Genomic DNA, 19,835 nt, shown 5'->3' with positions numbered 1-19,835 from the left:
CCCTCCACTAGATCATTGAGCCATAAAACCATTTCAGACCCAAATTAGTATTTGGACCATAACTTCCTCATTATTCATCGGAATTGGGCTTATAATATATCGTTGGAAAGCTCTTTACGAACCCGACCCAACTACACTATTATTGGATCCTTCTCACAGACCAAACTAAATTGTACTGGCTATTTTCATATAATAGAGAAGTTTTGAGAAACAGAAAGAAAGATTTTTTATTAAAAACTAACACATCACAAGGCTTTTCACACTTCACCTTTGTTCGACAATCAAATGACGTGAAAGGTATTCATCACTGGTTTTATTTTTAGGGAAACACATTTGGGTGTCTACAAAACCATCAGCTTAACCACATTAAAACCCTTGAAAGACCTCTTTGAGGTGTACATACACTTGTGCAAAGTTCGTTAGAGCTACGTTCGGCCTGATTCCTAACGGATATGTAGGCAACCTCACATTGAGGTGCGGCCACATTCATATGTATGACTGATTCAAAGAATATCCAATGCTTATCCCTATGACCCTATCCATCTAAAGCTAGACTTGGGAGCTTGAACCCACATCATTTAGCCTACCTAGCCTAAAGAGTCACCATCTCGACTCCTCTTATATCTTTTTCCATCACCATAGCCTTTGCAACCTCACCTTAGTATCACTTTCACACCACTTCTTTCACACATACATAGCCATATCATCTTTCTTTAGGAACCCTTTATCATGAAATCTTGTTTCCCTACCGCGCATGCTTCATCATCTTTCGATATAACATTCATTAGAAGAAACATTATATACTTGCTTAGCTTCTTGACCTGCGCAATATTCATTGTTTCATGCATCGCATATCGTGCTTAGCTCCTTGACCTAAGAAACGTTCATTATGTAATACTCAATAATCACTTTATCTATATATGTGCTTAGCTTCTAGACTTAAGTGACGTTCAAGATCATTTCTGTACACCATATATATATGATGCTTATCTCCATGACCTAAGTTCATTCATCTATCGTGTCACATGATGTAATTGTCCTTAGCCTCCTTGCCTAAGAACATGCATCATGCATACATTATTTTCAAGACAAGAAATTCAATCCATACGATTCATTTCGTCTTGCTCAACGAGAAAGTTTAAAACTTCTTCCCTTTTCCATGTCTTTTCTTTTGAGGAAGTTCAAAAACTTTTTCAATATTTTCATCGAGGGAAAGTAAAAAACAAAGCTTTTTTCACGTCTTTCTTTTACGGGAGAAAGTCGATACCCTCCACTCATGACAAAAATGACGGAAAATTTTTGCTTTTGCATCTTCGTTTGCTTGTGTCTGCACATACACTCAAATCATACACATACACACACACTCACATTCACAAGTCATACACATGTCATGTCATGTCAAGTCAAGTTTGATCAAGTTAGTTTGTCAAGTCAATCGCAGTCTATACGGGTCCTTTGGCAAATTTTATTTTGCAGGTCTCACCTACGGCCCACGTTCGGGGATAAGAGAACAATCTACAGCCCACGTTCGGGGATAAGCGAACCATCTACAGCCCACGTTCGGGGACAAGCGAACCATCTACAGCCCACATTCGGGGACAAGCGAACCATCTACAGCCCACGTTCGGGGACAAGCGAACCATCTACAGCCCACGTTCGGGGATAATTGAACCATTAACAGCCCACGTTCGGGGACAAGTGAACCATCTACAGCCCACGTTCGGGGACAAGTGAACCATCTACAGCCCACATTTGGGGACAAGCGAACCATCTACAACCCACGTTCGGGGACAAGCGAACCATCTACAGCCCACGTTCGGGGACAAGCGAACCATCTACAGTCCACGTTCGGGGATAATTGAACCATTAACAGCCCACGTTCGGGGACAATTGATCAATCATCATTTTAGTGATCATCTCCCAAGCGAAGACGATTCACAGCGCAAGGTTCTCGATACACAGAGACTTGCAATCTCATCATCAGACAAGTTTTTTCTCAAGCATGGAAAAGTGTCGGTCGTTGCCACCTCTCAAGGCGAAGAAGTCAGCGATTATATCATCTGTCGACTTTCCTCAAACATGGAAAGTATCTCAACAAACATCATCCAGTGGATTTCTTCAAGCATAGAAAACTATCAAACTCGTTTGCCACTGATACACTGGTGTCAGATACACATTCTATCCCTTTACTCTTTTATCTGTGGAACTAACATTTTTCTGCAGGTATCGGCATATACAGAGTTATTTAGGATCGTAGAACATCTTAAATCATTCTCCGTCCCTATCGATTACTTTGAATATAGTTTTCAAAACTAACGTTTTTACAAACTCAGTCAAAGTGGGGGCTTCTGTAGACACTTAAAAATGTCTCCCCAAAACCAAACCCGATAATGAACAACCTTTCACCGCTATTATTGATCGGGTTGAGTTTTTAATCTTTGGAGTGCTTAAATCCATATTCATTCCCAATACATTTCATAAACCAATCCAATTCCTATCTTATTTCCCTAAACCATAACTTACTTTCCACTTCTCGTGTCCACATCACAAAACCGAGAGAAACTGATTTTGTGGCCCTATAATTTTGATCGAATTATTATTTGGTTGGATAGGCCTTTCAATAACCTTTCCAATAATTTATCATAAGCCCAATTCCGAATTTAAAACGAAGAAGATATGAGCAAAATACTAAAATCGGCCCAAAAACGATACCCTTTCACTAAAACAACCATATCTTAAAATGTACAAATGTTTTGACCTGATTGTAATTGGGTTGGAAAGTAGACTTGATAATATTTCCAATGATATATTATATGCCTTATTCCGAGTTACAGATCAAAAGTTATCATAGTTTTAAAAACGCATAAAAAAGTGGAATTACCGTGCAATAACTATATTGCCGCGTCACGACAATTGCTGATGTGTCACGGTGCCTGGTACTGTGACACAGTATTCTGCATCGTGTCGCGGTACACATCCCGTAACACGGTGCTTTTCTGTGTCATTTTCGTGTTTTTTTCTCATGCGCTTATAAACTTGGACGCAAATCTGGAAAAATTGTACACCGTGACACGGCGCCACGTGCCACGCTATGGTGGACATTGCCGCGTTGCGGCATCCTTTGCCGTATCACAGCACACATGCCGTGACACGGGATTTTTCGTGTTTTCTCCGCGTACACAACTGCACATGCTTTGTCATTTTAGGGCAAAATAGTGCACTGCGACACGGTAATCTGTACTGTGTCACGACACCCTCTGACCGTGTTACGACGCCCCAAATTAGGGTTTTTATCTTTTCTAGGGTTCCGTGTGATCCCCTACTCATTTCCTCTATAAATACGAGCCTCCTTTCTACAGTTCGGGGCACTAAATCATTCTCTCTTCCCATCTTCTACACCAAAAATCATTCTCTTCTCTCTGTCATACTCTAAGCCTTAAACCTATATTCCTAATTACATCATTCCTTCCTTAAGCACACCAAGGAGTCCATACTTGACCCGAGGTTCCGTCCTTAAACCAAGGCGTGAAAGGTAGAATTAACTGAGGGTTTGGACCAAATTAACTCTACTTTTTAAATTAATTTAATTTTAATTATTGTTTTCCTTGAAGTTACTAACGCGTTTATTCTTTTGTAGTTGCAAGCAAACAAAATCAAAGTCTGGAATCATGTTCCTTTTATTTCTGTTATTTTTCTGACGATTGTTATTATGCTTGTCATATATTAATTGTTGGATTATGGTTAAATTGCTTCCAATATTAATGTTAATTCTATCATTATTATTGATCACCATATTTCATGTTTAAAGGGAATATGTAATTGGAAATCACTCCTAATAAGTTAATTTGGACGACCGGCTTAGGTTCCTTTTTAATCTTGTTATTTAATTAAAGTGATCACAATATTTTAGAATTATGTGTTGCATTAATATTCATCTAATTTAGCCTAATAATAGTTTGGAGAGAATTGAATCTTTGTTTGCATACCTTTGATATCGCAGGAATAACTTTTCACTATAAGAATCAAGTAGAGACCAATACGGGCGAATATGACTACATGACTCACTTCGTACCATCATCCCCAATCCTCCTTTCGTGGTTCCGAACCATATGTAGTTAGTAATCTCATGGATCATGAATGGGGTGTAACCTTCACGGGTCAATCGTTGTTGCCTATCGTTGTCCCTTTATTCGTGGTTGCCTTTTATGATCCGTGAACGGTTTACAAGTTCCTTAAAAACTTGTTTGCGGCTCCCTACTTTATTTGTCCCTAATCGTATACGTCAATTCCCACTTCCTATGAGTGCCAAGCATATTCACAACATGCTAACGTAGGCGTACTTCGAACGACGCCTACAGTAAATTGAAGAGAAGAAATCCTTAATCCGCCGTGCATCCTTTGAAAAGGCCCGTAATCCTTTTAAGGCCCCTATATCGAAATTGAATCAATAACAACCCTAATTGAATCTAATATAAAGTCACAATTAACAATCCTAATTATAACACTTATAACTAAGTCCATGTCAAAACCTAACTGAATCTAATATAAAGTGACAAATTAACAATCCTAGTTATAATAACAATCTAATTACAATCCTAATTGGAATTGAACCCAATTACCAATCTTTATTGAATCCTTTGAAATTAATAACCCTTACCAATCTTTAATGAAAGTCAAGGGCAATACTATTAACATTCCTCATTATAACTTCTAAATCAAACAATGTAATTGGACGTAAAATCCTAATTATAACTATTAGTTTATATACTTATCCTAATTATAGTTTATATACTTATCCTAATTAGAGCTAACACTTTATGTTAGATGACATTATCAGACAATTTTTCGACATTAACACTATAAAATATGACAATATAACTCTACTCCGCTTAATACCCCAAAACTCAATACCCCAAACCCCAAACCCTCCCTAAACCCTAAATCCTTAACCCTTTACCCTAAACCCCATACCCCAAACATAAACAAAATGTGGGATGAATTGAGAAATTGAGCATGTGACAATAAAATAGTTCACTATTACATTATAAAATTCCAACATGGCAATAAAATAATTTTCAGATCTTTATCGTTGTTGTAAAATTCCAACATGGCAATAAAATAAATTTCAGATCTTTATTGTTATTGGACAAAACACAACAATATATATCCAATAATATATTGCAATATGACAATGTATGTGTTAACCTGACCATATAACTTTTACGTATATACCCCAAACCCCAAACAAAATGTGGGATACATTTTGAAAATTGAGCATGTGACAATAGAATAGTTCACTATGACAGTGTGTCTGTGAAAATGACATTATAAAAGTCCAACATGACATTTTGCAATATATATCACAATAACATTTTGCAATATGACAATGTATATATCAACATGACAAAATATCTTTTACGTATGCAATATGACAATGTATAATCATGTGATACTATTAGTTTAGGCAAAATTAAATAAATGTTACCATTCACAGTTGGGCACTCAGTAATTGTTGGTCCATATTTTTCTCCATTAGTTTGTGTAGTTGGCATTTGTTAAAATGGGTAACCAATTATTCCCTTTAATCATTGTCATAGACTTTGTATTATTGTCATTTAATGCAATTGTGACCTCCTGCAATGACCTTATGACTGTAAACAATATTTAAAATTCACAGTTCCAATTCTATCTGAATTCATACTTCTAATACTTTTTGAAAATTCTATCTGAAATCACATTTCTAATTGTATCTGAAATTACACATCATTAACTTTTCAATGACTACAAGCAGTGGGGATTTTCAAATTTGAGCCCTAGCAATTAACATTACGAATTGTGGTTTTCCAACTTCAGCCCCACTGAACTCCATTTCTCTGTATGAACTCATCTTCTACAGACATGATGTCCACGTTATTTGAATAACTTCTTTTAACGAACTCATCAAGAACATGAACAACCAACTGATCCTCAGCTAAAGGTTGTTGCAGAGAAGCCTACAACATTTAAGGAAAGTCTTATACATTTGTTATTGTGCAGTTAACAATATATACAAGGGGGGTAGCTGCTTACCAAATACATTTCACCCCTCCTTAAGTAAGACTCATTGCCAACACTGTCTTCACCAACCTAGGTTAGAATAAAGTGTATAGTTAAGTAATTGTAATTGACATATTAAACAAGTATAGGTTTTGAATTATATAATTAACAAGTACTCTGTATACTTGTATACACCTATTTTCAATTGAATTAGTAATGCACTCATCGCTCTTTTGTTTGTCAATTGCCTTTTATCTCGCTCTTTCTTCACCAGCCTTTTTTTCTTCATATTTTTTCTTACGTAACTCCTTCTGTCTTGTGACCTCCTCAAATGTGGTCATAAATCTAGTACAACGAACTGTACCTGCACCCCTTTTGCTAGGAGGATCCTTAATTTACCCAGCAACAATATCAGGACTTCCAAATTGCTCAACCCGTTCCCCGACAACACCTTGGACCACACTCTTACCAACAGATGACGGATTTTGAAATGTTAAAGCCCTCCTATTCACACTAGGAGGTGTGGATTTAAACCCCGTATCCCCAACACTACTCATAGGAAGGGCAAGAGTAGTTTTTTCCTTCACTTTCATCTCTAGTTCTTTGAGACCCTCAATTACCATCATCATTGTTTCGTCATTGTCACTTGCTAGATTAGAAATAGGTTCAAAGACAACCATCATCTTATCATAGCGAACTAAGTCAGTAGTTTCTGTTGGTTCATGAAACGCTACTTTAACTCTAGTATGCTTTCGGAAAATGTTTTTACGCCATCTATCCAATATATTCATACTAGGCACATCAAATATTTGTTGCATCTCTAAAACCTTGACGCAATGCCTGCATAAAATCCTATTACATTCAAATAACTTGCATTCACATTCAACGCTGTTGTTGTCACTGAAAAATAGAACACGATAAGTATAGAACTTGGCAATCTGCTTTTCCTTCTTATCAAACTCACTCGAAACATAAACTCTGTCAACTATCAGGTGTTCAAAGTAACCTTCTAATATCTCTCTTGTGCTGCTGCCATTGCAGTACGTCATCCATTTACACTCCCTTTGGACCTCCATAAACTTCGCATCTGTGTATAAAAACCTTAAGATCTCCTCAATCCTAAAATAAGTGACTAATCCATGAAGGTAAACAACCGAATTAGCATCTGCCAACCTTTTTGACTGGATACGTTGTTCCATTGCAGAAACATACTTCTCCGCAAAATCACAAAGTCTGGTGTTTTTATCAAAAAAATTCATCAAAAAATTGTTATGCTTTCTGACCTCTGGGTCGTCTTCATTCTAGCCCAAAATAAATGTTTCATCGCAGCTGGAATCCACATTTCTCTCTTTGAATACAAACCAGCTAGCCAGGGGTTGCTCCCAAGTTTATACTTCACTAAAAACTCTTTCCATCGCAATTCAAACTCCTCTAAAAATAAACTATCATAAATAATATTTTTCAACTTATCCTTGAACTTATGATACCCTGTACACTTGCCTAGCTTGTTTCCAAATTTCTCTGTGTTGTGCCACAAACACCACCTATGTCTTGTTTGTGGCATCACTACTTTCAAAGCTTTGTGAATAGCGGGATCTTGATCTGTCAAAATAGCAACGGGAGGTTTACCACCAATTGCTTCTAGCCAAGTTGAGAACAACCACCTGTTGACACATAAATACTATAAATAAATAAAATGACATTCATTTACAATCACATTCTCATACATAACATCTGAAAAAATTAATAATTATAGAGACGTATTTAAAGCATAACAAAATAATACATACGTAAAAGTTTCGGTATCCTCGTGGGATGTGAGAGCGCATCCAAGTAATATTGTTTTCCCATGGTGGTTTACATAATCCAACAATATTTGCGAAGGGCAAGTCGTACTTATTCATCAAAAAAGTCGTATCAAAACACACTACATCACCAAAATCCTCATATGCAGCTCTGCTACGCGCATCCACCCAAAACACATCTTGTAATACCCCATTGACATCCAACCGATGTATTAGGTAGAAGTTCTTATTGTTTTTTTGCATCATTTGGAAATAATTCATCATAGCATTGCTGTCTCCATCCTTCAATTTTAGCTTCTTCTCCCTTGACATCAAATTATTCACATCCTTCTTAGTAAAGGGCATGTTCTCAACCCCATTCCTCTCACTAGCCAACCACTTGTGCATAGTAGCAGCAGGGAGCCCCACATCGTCTCCAAAATGCAGTTTACGCCTCACATACCGCATCTTTTCCAACTCCTCCAACCTAAATTTTGTCACTAGCATTGATTTTGAAGGTGATACCTTATGGGGTTCATGCTTCAACTCCACTCTTACTATCTCCCACTTACCATGATCCTTTAAACCTGCATAAATCCCAACTTGGCAACCACATTTTTTCGACTTCTTAGTTGCAACCGGCTCCCCTTCCAACTCCTTAGGTAATCTTTTTCCACCAATCCTCCTTCGAGTGTCTGGCAAACCTGCACACTCACATTTCCATGTAACAGCCCGTTTAACCTTGTGACCATCTTTCAGAGTTTTGTGTGCACTTTGGCCAAGAACCACACCAAACCCTTTGTGCTTGCCAAATTCATTATAGTACATATCAGCTTCTTCCCATGAATCAAATATCATTCCCACTTTAGGTGGGTCTAATTTAGTTATGTTCAGATTCACCATATTACCTCCATCACTATCCATCCCCACTCCACCTTCATATGGACATAATTCACCAATATCACCAGCCCTTCCCCTTCCTCAAAGTTTATCAAATCCATTACACCACCTTCATCACTACGAGACAATGATACACAAATATCTTCTGCAACCTCTAAACTTAACATCACCGCCTCAACCTTCATTAAATTATTTTTCTAGAAGTTAACATGTATGTTAAACATTCAATCATTAACAATTAATCTATCACATTTAACAATTAATCACATTTAATCTATAACTATTAATCTAACACATGTGATCATAACAAGCCATGTATGTATGCTCTTAAAGTACTACTACTGTTATTTCAAACTTTAATGGCATTTGAATGTATTATATTGTACAATTAATGGCAATTACCTAACCTATAATTTTAGCTAACCAATAATTTTAGCTAAATAATATTTTCTACTGTTATAAATATTATAAATTTTAGCTAACATATCAGCTTCTTCCCATGAATCAAATATCATTCCCACTTTAGGTGGGTCTAATTTAGTTATGTTCAGATTCACCATATTACCTCCATCACTATCCATCCCCACTCCACCTTCATATGGACATAATTCACCAATATCACCAGCCCTTCCCCTTCCTCAAAGTTTATCAAATCCATTACACCACCTTCATCACTACGAGACAATGATACACAAATATCTTCTGCAACCTCTAAACTTAACATCACCGCCTCAACCTTCATTAAATTATTTTTCTAGAAGTTAACATGTATGTTAAACATTCAATCATTAACAATTAATCTATCACATTTAACAATTAATCACATTTAATCTATAACTATTAATCTAACACATGTGATCATAACAAGCCATGTATGTATGCTCTTAAAGTACTACTACTGTTATTTCAAACTTTAATGGCATTTGAATGTATTATATTGTACAATTAATGGCAATTACCTAACCTATAATTTTAGCTAACCAATAATTTTAGCTAAATAATATTTTCTACTGTTATAAATATTATTATTTTGTTTCAAACTTTAATGGCATTTGTATGTACACTTAATTACCTAACCTAAAATTTTAGCTAACCAATAATTTTAGCTATAAACAATATTGTCCACTGTCATAAACATTATTGTCATTTGTGATAATAATATTGTCATTTGTGAAACATAGCTAGATAAACAAATAAATGTTACAGATCCAAAATAGCAATTGTAAATGTCATTATTACTTTTGACCAAACCCCAATTCCAAAAATGCACCAATCGAATAATCAAGTTAATCCCAAGAATAGAGTCTGTTAAAATACCTAATTCCCGCCAATTACATTCTAGCCACAATCACTTTCAATCAGCTCCATTAATGTAGAAAGACCTAGTCCGCATTGCTACACCACAATTTCTTAAATCTGTTCACAATTGACGAGCTTTTACCCCAATTATCCAATTTATCCCTTCATCTTTAACCCCAAAAACCATTTATTATTCAGATAACAAATTAGGAGACAATAATGGGGGGGGGGGGGGGGGCTGAAGAAGATGAGGATTGAACGACAATGAAGATGGGGAATGAAAATGAAAATGAGGAATGAAAATGGGGTAGCTCAGCTAAACAAGATGGAGAATGAAGAACCCTAGATTCTCATCTTTGTCTCTGGATGAATTAAATCAACCCCATTTGCAAAATAATGGACCAACTTGTTGTAATGGTATTGGAAAGCGCGCCAACAATGTATAAATTTGGGGCATACAAGTTCATAGGTTCAAAATACACACCAATACAAGATAGGGGTCCACCAAGAGCATTTAATATTCATAAAATTGGTGTGCTGGTCCAGCACTTTGCTGTGCTAAGCGTACCCCTGTGTGCTCCACACTTGCCATTGTAAAACCCAACCTTTAGCTTATCATTTCCATAACAATGACCAACAAAAGTCATTAGGATGAGCCCAAGAGGAAGCATCAAAGAGGACGAAGCGAGCCTCATTTTTTTTTTTTTTTTGCCTTAAATTTTTATTTACTATCTTAAGTATGTTTTGCAAGGTTTGTTGGATGTCATAGATATTTATACTGAAGCCAAAACTTTAATCTTCTAAGGAGTATGGCCATCTAGGGCTGCTGGACGTAAAGAATCTTATAGTAGCTGGACTTATAATTTGCATGGTCTTATTCTTGGTTTATTTTAATCTTAGGCAAGGTTGTATTCTTGTATTATACAAAGTTTATTGTTATAATTATGTTGGACCGACATGAACAAACACATAGCTAGGTTGATTTGATTATATTAACTTACAAAAAATTAAAGCTAATAAGTGCTCTATTGTTAACAGCTTTACATGCATTCGATCGTATTTTCTACAACAGTATTATTTTACTGGGTTAATTGTTCTTATTCTCGATAAAACTTAGATTAGGCACATGCATTAGCTATAATTGCTACTTTTCTATACTGTTTGAGCTATAATCATAATGCATTATTAATTTATTATATGGTAATATTGTTCGAAACTTAGCCATCATATATAATAGATCAAGTATTTTGGAGCGAATCTTTGGATTCTTTCACCATTAAGGACCTCGTTTTTTTCCCTCTAATATAAAAAAACTTAAGGAAAAATTGACAGGAATAATCCCAACTTTATTCGATTCGCCCAAAATAATCCCAACTTTCGATTATTTTTTAATACTCTGAACTTTAACTCGAATTTGCTTCAAATGGTACCAAAAGGTCACCAACCGTTGGTGACCAGTTTGTTGCATTCTAATTGGTTTAAATTTATTTATTTTTCTTAAAAAAATATTATTATGATTATTAGGAACTAATTAAGTCAACTAAATAATAATTAACATTAAAAATATAATACACACTTTTTTTTTTATTAAGAACACTTAAAATAATAATAAATAATTAAAAAAATAATTAACAACAAAAACACCACCACTCTTCCCTAACTGCAACCCAAATTAACCCTCCCTACTGGCGCCACCGTACCCCCCACACCTAGCCGGCGCCCATTCCGCTCCTCCCTAACGTGTCAGCGCCGCCCCTCTCTCTTTACCTTAGCTTGAAACGCCAATCTCGAACCGCGTTTAATTTCTTTCCATTTTTTGTCACTTCTGTTGCTATTGCTCTTCTTGCATTTCTTGGATCTCAAAGTAAATTTAGATCTACCCATTATATTGATTTTATTTTTGATTTTTTTACTAGGGTATTTTGTAATGGATTCATAACTTTCGATTTGACCAAAAAAAAAATACAAAAATGCCAAGTTCATACCCAAATACGAAGCCTAAAGCTTGTCCATGGCCGCCGATGTCGGAATCCAAGAGTGCTTGGCATTGATGCATCTTCCCACACCATGACTAGCTTTTTCTCAAAGTTTTCTATACATTGTTATTTGCGAGATACAAGTCCCACAGCCTTGCTTCCCACTTTGAAGCCCAACGCCAGTTACCAAAATATAAATTTATCCTATGGTTGTGCCAAATTTAATGTCGCCAATGCCGCCGACTTCATGGGCAATAAAACTAGGTTTCGGCCCAAGTTTCCAAACTGTTCCATCAGCTGCTACTCCGGCAAGGGGGAGGGGATAGAGGGCAGCGCCGACGGGGGAAGGGGCTAGGTTGGGCGGAGGTGGGGGGACGGGTGTACTGTAGCTGGGCGGGAGGGTGGTTGGTGGAGGAAGTGGTTTAATTTAGGTGATGTTCGTCATTATGCTTTTCTTGCTTCTCGGTTGCAGTTTGTGTGCTGGGTTGCAGACGAAGCTTCTGCATCGTACTGGTATTCTCTGTGTTAGTCAAGCTTTTGAGGATGCATTGAGTCTGTTTAATGGAACGGTGGAGTCTGAAATTTTAAGTAATCCTTGTGAGGTCGCTGTCCCCAAACTCATGAAGAAATTGGCAGATTTATATTTCACAGAGGTTACCGCTTCTGTAAAGAATCCGCCTTTTCTTTATCTCCTCATCAGTTGGCATTGTGGAAGTCGTAGTAGGGAGATCACACCTCTGCTTGGCTTCGGGCAATTCCTATTTCTGGGTTGGGTCATACGATGAACACAAAGACTTACCGATGTGTGTTGTGTTACCGGCTGGGTGTTCCATTGTTCTCTGTCTCGACACTGTGCTCTGCATGCTCTCGGGTTTTTACTGGGGATATTTCGGTGACCACGCGGTGTCGTGTGCTGGTATTGTAGGTATTAAACATCGGCATAATGTTGTTAGAGATACACTTGTTGGTATTTGCTACAGATTTGGGATTTCAGCAAGAAAGGAGGTTGACATAGGGTTGTCTGGAGGGAATGACGGGGCCCTCAGACCTGCCGATGTGTTACTTTATTCATGGGATCGTGGTCATGATGTGTGTGTCGACTTCACAGGGTCTTCTCCTTTGACACAGATAGGGCTATCGTGGTTGTAGCTGATGCGACTCATCGAAAGCGGGTTAAGTATGAAGCCCGTTGTCTGGTGATTGGCTATGGTTTCATTTCCTTCTCCTTTTCTTCGCTTGGGGAATTAAAGAAAGAGGTTGTTGTGTTGCTGAAGCGGATTCAGAAGTTCTTGACGACGCAAGACATTGGGACTCGTGATGCAGCTCATATCTTCACTAGGGTAGGATTGCTATAGCTAGAGGAGTGGGGCCCAGATTGTATCTCGGCTTTCCACTAATTTATTGTAGGTTGTATGACTTTTGTTTTTGAGATATAATAATAATAATAATAATAATAATAATAATAGTAATAATAATAATAATAATAATAATAATAATAATAATAATAATAATATTTCAAAGTTAACCTATATAACTGGTCACCGGTCAAGTGAGACTACTCGAAGCGAATTCAAGTTAAAGTTCGGATTATTTAAAAATAATCGAAAGTTGGGATTATTCATGTCAATTAATCCAAAAAGTAATGTGAAACATCAAAACCTAAAATCTCCCAATACTCACTTAAATCAAAATTTAAATAATATAGCTTGATATTCATGACAGTAAAATTCATCTTTGTATTTAATTTTAATGAACTTTCATGACATTCAAAATGATACAGTAGTATTTTCCATATTAGGTTTAAATTTTGTCAAACAATTGAGTTGCATTAATTTGGAGCAAAGTTATAAATTTCCTCCGTTCTTATTTATTGCAGCATGAGTGATTTCACTCTTGCCTATACATTACTTCGACTATTAATATCTTTAATTATAATTTTGTAAAAATTATAAAATTGATATTTGAAAAATAGATTTTGAGATGAATCTAACTAGATCACACATTAGTTATTGTTTTTTACGGATTAATCACAAAAAATGGCCAAAAAAAATTAAGTAAATACTGTAAAAGTCTTTATGGTGTAATCATTTTCTCCATTTTTGTCTTTTTATTTATTTATTATTATTTTTTTAATTATATGAAAATGTTCTTTTTTTAAAACTTTAAACCATTTATTTTCTTTATATTTTTTGGTAAGGAAAATTTGTTAAAAATAATCCCAACTTTCACGTATTCACTTTAAATAATCCCATCTTTGGATTATTATTAAATAATCCCAACTTTGTGGTGTATTCGCTCAAAATAGGCCCTAACCGGTTACTAACCTGTTATAATTGGTTAAGGTGACACGTGCCACCATGATGTGATTGGTTGATAAACTTAATAAAAATTTACACACAAAAAAAAAAAAAGTAAATTGCCCAGCCACCACCTACCACCCACGAACCACCTTCCCCACCACCCACGAACCACCTTTCCCAAAACAACTGCGGCGCCCGGAGCTCCCTTCCCCACCCACGCGCCGGCCAGAACCCTCTCCCCCGCGCCGGTAGCTCCCTTTCCCCCCAAAACCACCAATCCCGCAGTCCAAAACCCTCGAAATCCCACCCACGACCACCCAAAATACCTAAATCACCTCCCCACTTTCAATTTCCGGCAAAATTTCGTAAACTCCGGTGAGTGGGCCCTCCTTATCTTCGATTTTTCTTCTTATGAAACCCGATACCCCATATCAAAACACTGTACTGCTCGAATTTCTCCTCTTTCTTCTCTCTTCTTTCTCATTTCCTTCTTCTTTACCAAAATCAAACAAATTTCTCCCCTAATTTTTCCTCATTGCAATTGCAACTTTTTAGGGTTTGTATTTTCTCAAAATTTTGGGGGAATTTCATTTCGATTGGGTTTAATTTCGTTTTTGTTAGGTTGTTTTCGATTGGGTTTTTGTTAGTTTGATTTCGAATGGGTTGGGGTTGATGATGTGGATTTTGTTAGTTTGATTTTTGTTTCCATTTTGTTTGATTTTGAATCTGGGTTTGTTTCAATTTTTTTTGTTGCGATTCTGGGCTTGATTTCGATTTTAGGTGGTGTTGCGGTGGCGATGATGGTGGCAGGGGTGATACGGTTGCGGTGATGATGAACTGATGATGGTTAGGGCGGTGCCGACGTGGGCCGACGTGGGGAGGCGGTGCGGTGTGAGGCCAGGGACCTGGGCTAGGTGGCAGGCCCAAGCCCGACGCCAGTGGTGGTTGTCGTTGGTTGGGAGCTTGAGGTTGGGTTTTTTGTTTTTTTTTTTAATTTTTAAAATATATTTTCAACCATTAACACGATGACACGTGTCAATTAACTTATATAAAAAAAATTACCTTTTTATCCGGTTACCGGTCACATAAGCCTGTTTTGAGCGAATACGCCCCAAACTTAGAATTATTTAATAATAATCCAAAATTGAGATTATTTAAAGCGAATATGTGACAGTTGGGATTATTTTTGACAAATTTTCCTTTTGGTAATAAATGCAATAATTATAATGGATACAGACAAATATTTACAACCTACAAGTTATGAACTCTTTAATTTTTAAGTATTCAAAGAATCATGCATGATTGTGTTAGCAACTTCAAGAGAAAAAAACAACGTGAATTGTCCTACCTAAACTAATACGAGTATGATAGGTCTAATAAAGAATACTATGCATATTTTGTACGTACTATGTATATGAAAACGCCAAAATGATTTGGACAGTTAATTTTTGGTGGCATGCTGACTAATTAAAGTACGTATATTTATCATATACTCGTATTGAATGTAACTGGACGAATGGACGATTCTACTTAATTAAAACTCGTCATCGAGCCAATAACTTTTGGTAGGATCTTCAGTGATTATGTATGGAAAATTTGAGGTGTTTGATAATAAGAAGTCATTCAGAGATAGTTTTAAATGATCAATGTGAGTTAATTACTATAAAACAGTAAAGTTTGATAATTTGTAAGGGAAGTCAACAAGAGTAAAAACAACAATTTATTTTTTATCTGTATATAAGCATCACTCAGGAGGATTTTCCTGAGTTTATTATTACGTATAAGAAGTTTTAACATAAAAATGATGCAAAGATGGAAATTACAAAATCAATTCATCTTTATCCAATGACAAAAATAGTGATAGTGTAAAAAATTTGTAGTGTTGTGGTTGAAATCATGTCCATTAATTGAGATACTCTAATTCACGGAACCACAAGTTTTTCTGATCTCTCCATGATGGCCCGTAAGGACTCCGATTCTAGCCATCTTGACCATGGCCGGACCGAACTCGTTCAAAAATTGATAGGGACTTTTGGCTAGCCCCTTCACAATGCCTTTAGTTAGAGGACTTATAGCCATGTTTTGGTCAATCTCTAGAGTGCCATTGTGTGCTACTATTTGCTTGTAGTAGGCATTGTCCATCTTGAAATGACTGTTTGGAGTTTGGTCAAGGAATGCCTCATCGTCGCTTTGACTATTGAGAGGACATGTGTTCCGCAAGACTTTGAGAAGTGATGAACTTATGGTTGGATCTGGTTTGTGGGTACCATGGAAGTTATACAGACGTTTTTTAAATGAGTGGCAGTGTGCAGTTCCAGCAGTATGTCCTCCTGTAAATTTGTAAGTAATTAATATAACTTTAGCAAATAATTAAAAGCGATTTATGGATTTGTTATTATATATGTGACTCTTGGAATTCATTTCGTAGAATTTTGGTTAAGAAAATGTATTCGTTAATTAATACCTAAAAGAACAACAAAGTCACGCTTATTGAGCCCATTTTTGGCAAACAATTGAATAGCTTTATTCACAGGAATTGTTGGAGGAGGAAGGATTGCTTCTGCTTCTTTGCTTAAAGATACGCGTCCATCTCTTCTTCCGGTTTCTACATCATACCATTTTCCTCCGGCCTTCAAACATTACATAAATAACAATCGCACATACATAATTAGTTAATTGCAATAACTAGCGTAGTATGTAGGGTTGTTTTTTGAAAATGTGAAAAGAATTTACTTACCAAGAAAACAGCAGCTCTTGCTGCTATAACAAGGACATCAGTACAAGAGACAACTCCTGGACAAACTTTTTCTACTACCTCCTTAATTTCACCAACATCCTCAATTCCGCCAAGTTTTTTGTTTACTCGTGCCATTTGCTCGGTATGTTTTCCCTCGAGCAAAATTGATGCATCACAACCCTTTTTCAATCAAATTACTTAATTAGCATAGAAATTAATAAAGAAAAAAATTATATTATTGAGCTTTACGCAAATTTTTAAAAAAATCATGAAATTCTTTCAATTTAAATTACTCAAATACATACCCTAACAAAGCAGTCATGGAATGATAGACGAATAAGATCAGATACAATATCGGGATCCTCCCTAATCTTCTGCTGAACTACTCCATAGATGACTTTCTCGATATTGTGTGAGCCACACTTCCCATTGTAAAACCCTACTCTTAGCTTATTGTTTCCATAACAATGACCAACAAGGGTCATTAGGATGAGCCCAAGAGAAAGCATCAAAGAAGGCGAAGCAAGCCTCATTATTATTATTTAATTATTTTCCCCTAATTACTATATGTTTTTATTATAACTGTGTTTAGCAAGGTTTGCTTAAATGTCTTATTTATAGTGAAGCCAAAGCTTAAACCTTCGGAAGAATATGGGGCATCTAGGGCTGCTGGACGTAAAGAATCTTGTCAGCTGTATGTGCTTATAATATTCACGTTCTTATTATTTGGTTAATTTTAATCTTAAACGGTTGTTGTATAGTTGTATTATAATTATTATTGCTAAAATTGGACTGACGGGATAATAATCCTAGCTTGATTTGGTTATAGTAACAAAGAAATGCTTCATTAGTATGATTGATTAATCCCCAGAAGAAACCTGCTTTCGTATTTTTCTACTAGATTAGTGCATTATCTTACTAGATTAATTGTTCTTATCGGTTAAACTTGGATTATGCACATGCATTTGCAAATTACAATAATTGCAATGTTGTACTATGTAAATTATTTGGGTATTTTTGTTTTTTTTTAAAAAAAATAATAATAATGCATGATATATTATTATATGTTTAATTTTGTTCAAACATAGCCATCTTATATAATTGATCAATTATTTGCTGATACGAATTTGTGTCTAATGGAGAAAGGAATGACTAAAAAATTTTGAGACCGTTGACCAACTATATAACACCTCCCCCTTAACCAAACAATGAAACAAGGGTTTTAAATTATTGGGCACTCACAGTAAGTTAATAAACAACTAAGGACAGATATATCAAAGCCTACTAAGGGGATGTTTGGTATAAATTCCATAAACAGTATAGAAAGGATTTATACAAGTAAGGAAAAGGGTAATTTACCTATGAAATATGTTTGGTATCTTTATGGAATGGAAACAAATTGATGAGTTTATGATTGAGGAGGGAAACACATTTTGTTTCCACTAGTTGGATAAGGGTAATAATTTAGGGGATTTTGTTACCCTTTGAAAACGGTGTTTGTTACTTGTAGCTCATACCAAACTAATAAAAAGGGAAACGTTTATTCGTTTACGTTATCTACATTACAAATTTTCATACCAAACACCCCCTAAATTACTAGTAGTATAATTTAATCGTCCATGATAGATGTTGCACAACAAACTCCTATGGCAATGTGGCCAATTTCTATCACTATCTTTTTTTCTTTTTTTTTTTTTATGTTATTTTCCTTATTTTCCGTTTGGCTACATTTTATTATTTTTGATTTGTTTTTCATAGTGGGAAGAAGATTGTCTGAAAGATTGGCAGGAAGTTTACTAACATATATATTCCCTCTGTTCCTAAATAGTAATTGACACATTTGATTTTTTCATCATACATAAACTAACTTTGACCAATTTTTTTAATATCTTATAAAACACAAATTTTATCATAAGATATACTATTAAATAGGTTAATATAAAGTTTCATAATATTAACTTTTTACATTTTTTTTTTTATTAATATTGATGATATTTATATATCTAAGGTAAAACTAGTACATTAGCTTATATGTCAAATTTAACTGTGTCAATTATTTAGAAATGAAGGGAATATTAGAGTTGTATTTTGATCCTCTAATTCTCATACTTCCTCTGTTCTTTTTAACTTGACTTGTTTCTTTTATCACACTTACCAATGCATAACTTTAACGATCAATATCTTTAATTCTCCATAAGTAAAAGTTATAAAAGTTATGTATTATGATAGTACTTATTGAGACAAATTCAAAAATGTCTCACATGAATAAGTTTTTCCTTACATATTTTTCATAAAAGACAATCAAAGGAGGGGTAGTGAATAGAGTAAAAATCAAAGCGGGTCAAAATAAAAAAATGGAGGAAGTATGATTTTAGAATGAAATCTCACTTGACTTGTATGCTCGAGTTGTCAATCCTAATTAACTTCTATTGTCCCTTGTGAGCCATAATCTAAGGACTAAGGATTTTCATAATTGTAACTTTGCAACATTTTCTTATTTCTATATCGACTAGGTCTACCATATTAGACTGTTATTTTCCCACTTAAATGGATCACATATTTTATATTAATAAAATTATTGCATGCTTTTAATGCACTTTGTTGGTTTGTGCATTGAATAAGGGTCTAATCTAATTTATTGAAGTGAGCTGAATTAAACTGAACTGATTGGGGCTGAATTGAACTGAATAGAGTTGAAATGAATATTTTATGAGATAAGGAAATTAGAAACTAAACCGAACTGATTGGAGGTGAATTGAAATTAAGATGAAGAGAACATGCCCTAAATATATCTGGACATCAT

The 19,835-nt window shown here is 35.5% G+C and overlaps 1 protein-coding gene and 1 pseudogene across 1 annotated transcript; both read right to left on the bottom strand.

The window, feature by feature from the left end:
• Positions 1–10,714, bottom strand: part of LOC145564093 (peroxidase 57-like) — an 80,082-nt pseudogene extending 69,368 nt beyond the window's left edge.
• A 5,384-nt stretch (positions 10,715–16,098) lies between these two features.
• LOC145564094 (peroxidase 57-like) lies at positions 16,099–17,687 on the bottom strand. The gene is made up of 4 exons (XM_081624437.1): positions 17,338–17,687; positions 17,033–17,212; positions 16,760–16,925; positions 16,099–16,625 (listed from the first exon to the last, which is right to left on the bottom strand). Exons 1-4 carry the CDS (start codon positions 17,563–17,565, stop codon positions 16,213–16,215), a joined length of 987 nt encoding a protein of 328 aa, XP_081480563.1. The 5' UTR covers positions 17,566–17,687; the 3' UTR covers positions 16,099–16,212.
• Positions 17,688–19,835: the final 2,148 nt, after the last annotated feature.

Source organism: Chenopodium album, chromosome 10 (genome assembly GCF_948465745.1).
Source record: "Chenopodium album chromosome 10, dcCheAlbu1.1, whole genome shotgun sequence".
Taxonomy (NCBI): domain Eukaryota; kingdom Viridiplantae; phylum Streptophyta; class Magnoliopsida; order Caryophyllales; family Amaranthaceae; genus Chenopodium; species Chenopodium album.
Note: the sequence above shows the minus strand (reverse complement) of the source record. Positions and strands in the feature narration are given on the sequence as shown.